The 2,680-nt window shown below is 40.9% G+C and overlaps 1 protein-coding gene across 1 annotated transcript; it reads left to right on the top strand.

Moving 5' to 3' along the window:
- The first annotated feature begins 206 nt into the window (after positions 1-206).
- Positions 207-1,148, top strand: LOC112123443 (olfactory receptor 5V1-like). Its single transcript, XM_024222059.1, has one exon. The coding sequence runs from the start codon at positions 207-209 to the stop codon at positions 1,146-1,148; it is 942 nt and encodes a 313-aa protein (XP_024077827.1).
- Positions 1,149-2,680: the final 1,532 nt, after the last annotated feature.

The following is a 2,680-nucleotide window of genomic DNA, read 5'->3' on the forward strand; positions in this document are numbered from 1 at the left end:
CCATGCCCTTGTTTCACCTATATTGGAAGCTCAACCTGTTAAGGATAGGAGTCTTCCTCTGTTTTTTGAAAACTTCATTTTTCCCGTGGAGAGATGCAGTGGTATGAGGTTACCTACTCCAGGTTTCTGCCAGTATAACCAACAGCACAGCCTGACTGTGTGTACTCCATCAATATTTAATGGTTTTCTGATTCTAGATACATATTATGGAGAAAGCAGAAGTAAGAAACCAAACGTCCATCGTGGAATTCATCCTTTTAGGATTTGGGAATTTCCCTGAACTGCAGCCCCTTTTCTTCCTGCTGTTTCTAGTGATCTACATTGTGACTGTCGCCGGAAACATCCTCTTCATTGTGCTAGTTGTGGCTGATCAGCACCTTCACATCCCCATGTACTTTTTACTGGGGAACTTGTCCTGCCTGGAGATCTGCTACACCTCTGCCATCCTGCCCAGGGTGCTGGCCAGTCTCCTGACTGGGGACAGAACCATTTCTGTTAAGGGCTGCATTGTGCAATTATATTTCTTTGGTATCCTGTCAAATACAGAAAATCTGCTGCTTACGGCAATGTCGTATGACCGGTATTTAGCGATATGCAATCCACTCCGTTATGCTGCTCTGATGAATGGCAGGGTTTGTTGGCAGCTTGTGGCAGGGTCCTGGATAAGTAGCTTTCTGCTCTGCACCATAGTAAATATTTTCTTTTTCCAATTAACGTTCTGTGATTCCAAAGAAATTGACCATTTCTTTTGCGATTTTTCACCCATGATAAAGCTGTCCTGTGTCGACACCCAGACTCTGGAACTGTTGACATTTATTATCTCTGTAATAGGGACATTTGTACCCTTTCTTCTGACTCTGACATCCTACATTTGTATCATAACCACCATCCTAAGAATCCCTTCCAGCATCGGGAGGCAAAAGGCATTTTCCACCTGCTCATCTCACCTCATTGTGCTTGCAGTTTTGTATGTGACCGTATTAACTGTCTATGTAGTTCCAACAGCCAACACGCCCAAGGTCCTACACAAAATATTCTCTATCTTCTACACAGTCCTGACTCCCATGATCAACCCTGTCATCTACAGCCTGAGAAACAAGGAGGTCAATGAGTCCCTAAGAAAAGTTATTCTTAAACTAGTAGCTTAGAGAAACAGGCATAGAATGTGAAAGTATAAATGTTAGCATATAATAAAATAGAGATGAACTGATATAGTTTCTTATTTGAGTCCATTTGAGTCCTTGAGAACAGGGTTACCCCTTTTTAACCTTACTTCATACTTCTTTCTTTCTTTCTCTCTTTCTCTTCCTGTTACTCTGCTACTTTTTGAGCATTCATCTTTCATACATTTAATACACATTTCTTTTATACAAAACTTCATACTGTAAGAAACATTCTTTATGAAAATTGGGCTTTTTTCCAAACTCACGTTTCCGTAAAGCACTCTGGTTCATTCATCCGTACATGAACACTAATGCCCAAATTCTGCAAGGAGCTTACCATCTTTTAAGTGGTTCTGGGTCTCTTCCATTCCCACTGAAGCCAATGACATTCATTCTCCACTTTTTAGTATCCTCCATTTTCATTTATGCCTCTGAATAGTAGGTGAAAAATGTTGCCACCACAGTGAGTGGAGAACTTTGATTGGGCAGTATTCTATGCAGATCTGTAACTGGGTAAACAAAAAAGGAAAGTCTTTGGAGGGTTGGGAGTCTCAGTGTCCTGCCATGTGAAATTTCCTGCCTGTTCATATATCTTTGCAGGTCAAGGCAACATTAAAATATCTATATTCATATCAATAGTCATATAGATATCAATACAGATATATGAAATGCAAACATAAGATGTATAGCCAAAATTTTCATAGCTCATAAGACCTGATTTCCCTCCCCCACTCAAATAAAAAGAAAGGAATGAATTAATACGAATAGGAAATGAGCACCGAAAAGCATTAGACAACTTTGCAAATCTCAGCCTAGATATTGTCACACGGACCTCCCTCATCCCAGACAGAAATACGCTATACACATAAAAATATTTACCACCAAAATTTGACCAAAAAATGAATTAAAGAATAAAATCTCACTGAGTCTCTCTGGCATTTTTGGTCTTCCTCCCAATTTTTGGGCCCTGTTTTTTACCAAAAAATATCGTCATTCCCCTGCTCTCCTTGTAACTGGTTAGGTGCCAATTGCTCTTCTGACCATCAACCCCACCCTCCTGCTGTCCCCTGATGCAGGGCCATATGGGGGTGTGACGCTACACCCCATATTCTTCATGGAGGTATTGTTATACTATGAATTTGGCATAACTAAGACATGTTTTATGCAATATTGGTCTTGTGAGATATCATTGGAAAGGTTATTACTTACTGATTCTGATTATCTAATTTGTATGTATGTGTCCTTGTTGTATCTGAAGCTTAGAATATTAGTTATCCAGCATGGAACAGCTTCAACTAGATTGACAGAGGAAGCCCCACACACTGCAATATCCCATTGCCTAGTGGTGAGGGACTCACCTGAGAAGTAGCAGATCCTTGTTCAAATCCCCCTTCTTCCCCCTCCAACAGAGAGAGAACTTGAACCAGGGATATCCCAGCTGAGTACCCTAACCACTGGGCTAAAAGTGACAAGGGAGTCCCTACCTCCATCCCAACTTTTTGTGTGACCTCACCTAC

This window comes from Terrapene carolina, unplaced genomic scaffold (genome assembly GCF_002925995.2).
Source record: "Terrapene carolina triunguis isolate 2854851 unplaced genomic scaffold, T_m_triunguis-2.0 Scaffold119, whole genome shotgun sequence".
Classification (NCBI taxonomy): Eukaryota; Metazoa; Chordata; order Testudines; family Emydidae; genus Terrapene; species Terrapene triunguis.

Coding starts and splice junctions, on each gene's coding strand:
- LOC112123443 (XM_024222059.1), top strand. CDS start 207: ATGGAGAAAGCAGAAGTAAGAAACCAAACGTCCATCGTGGAATTCATC.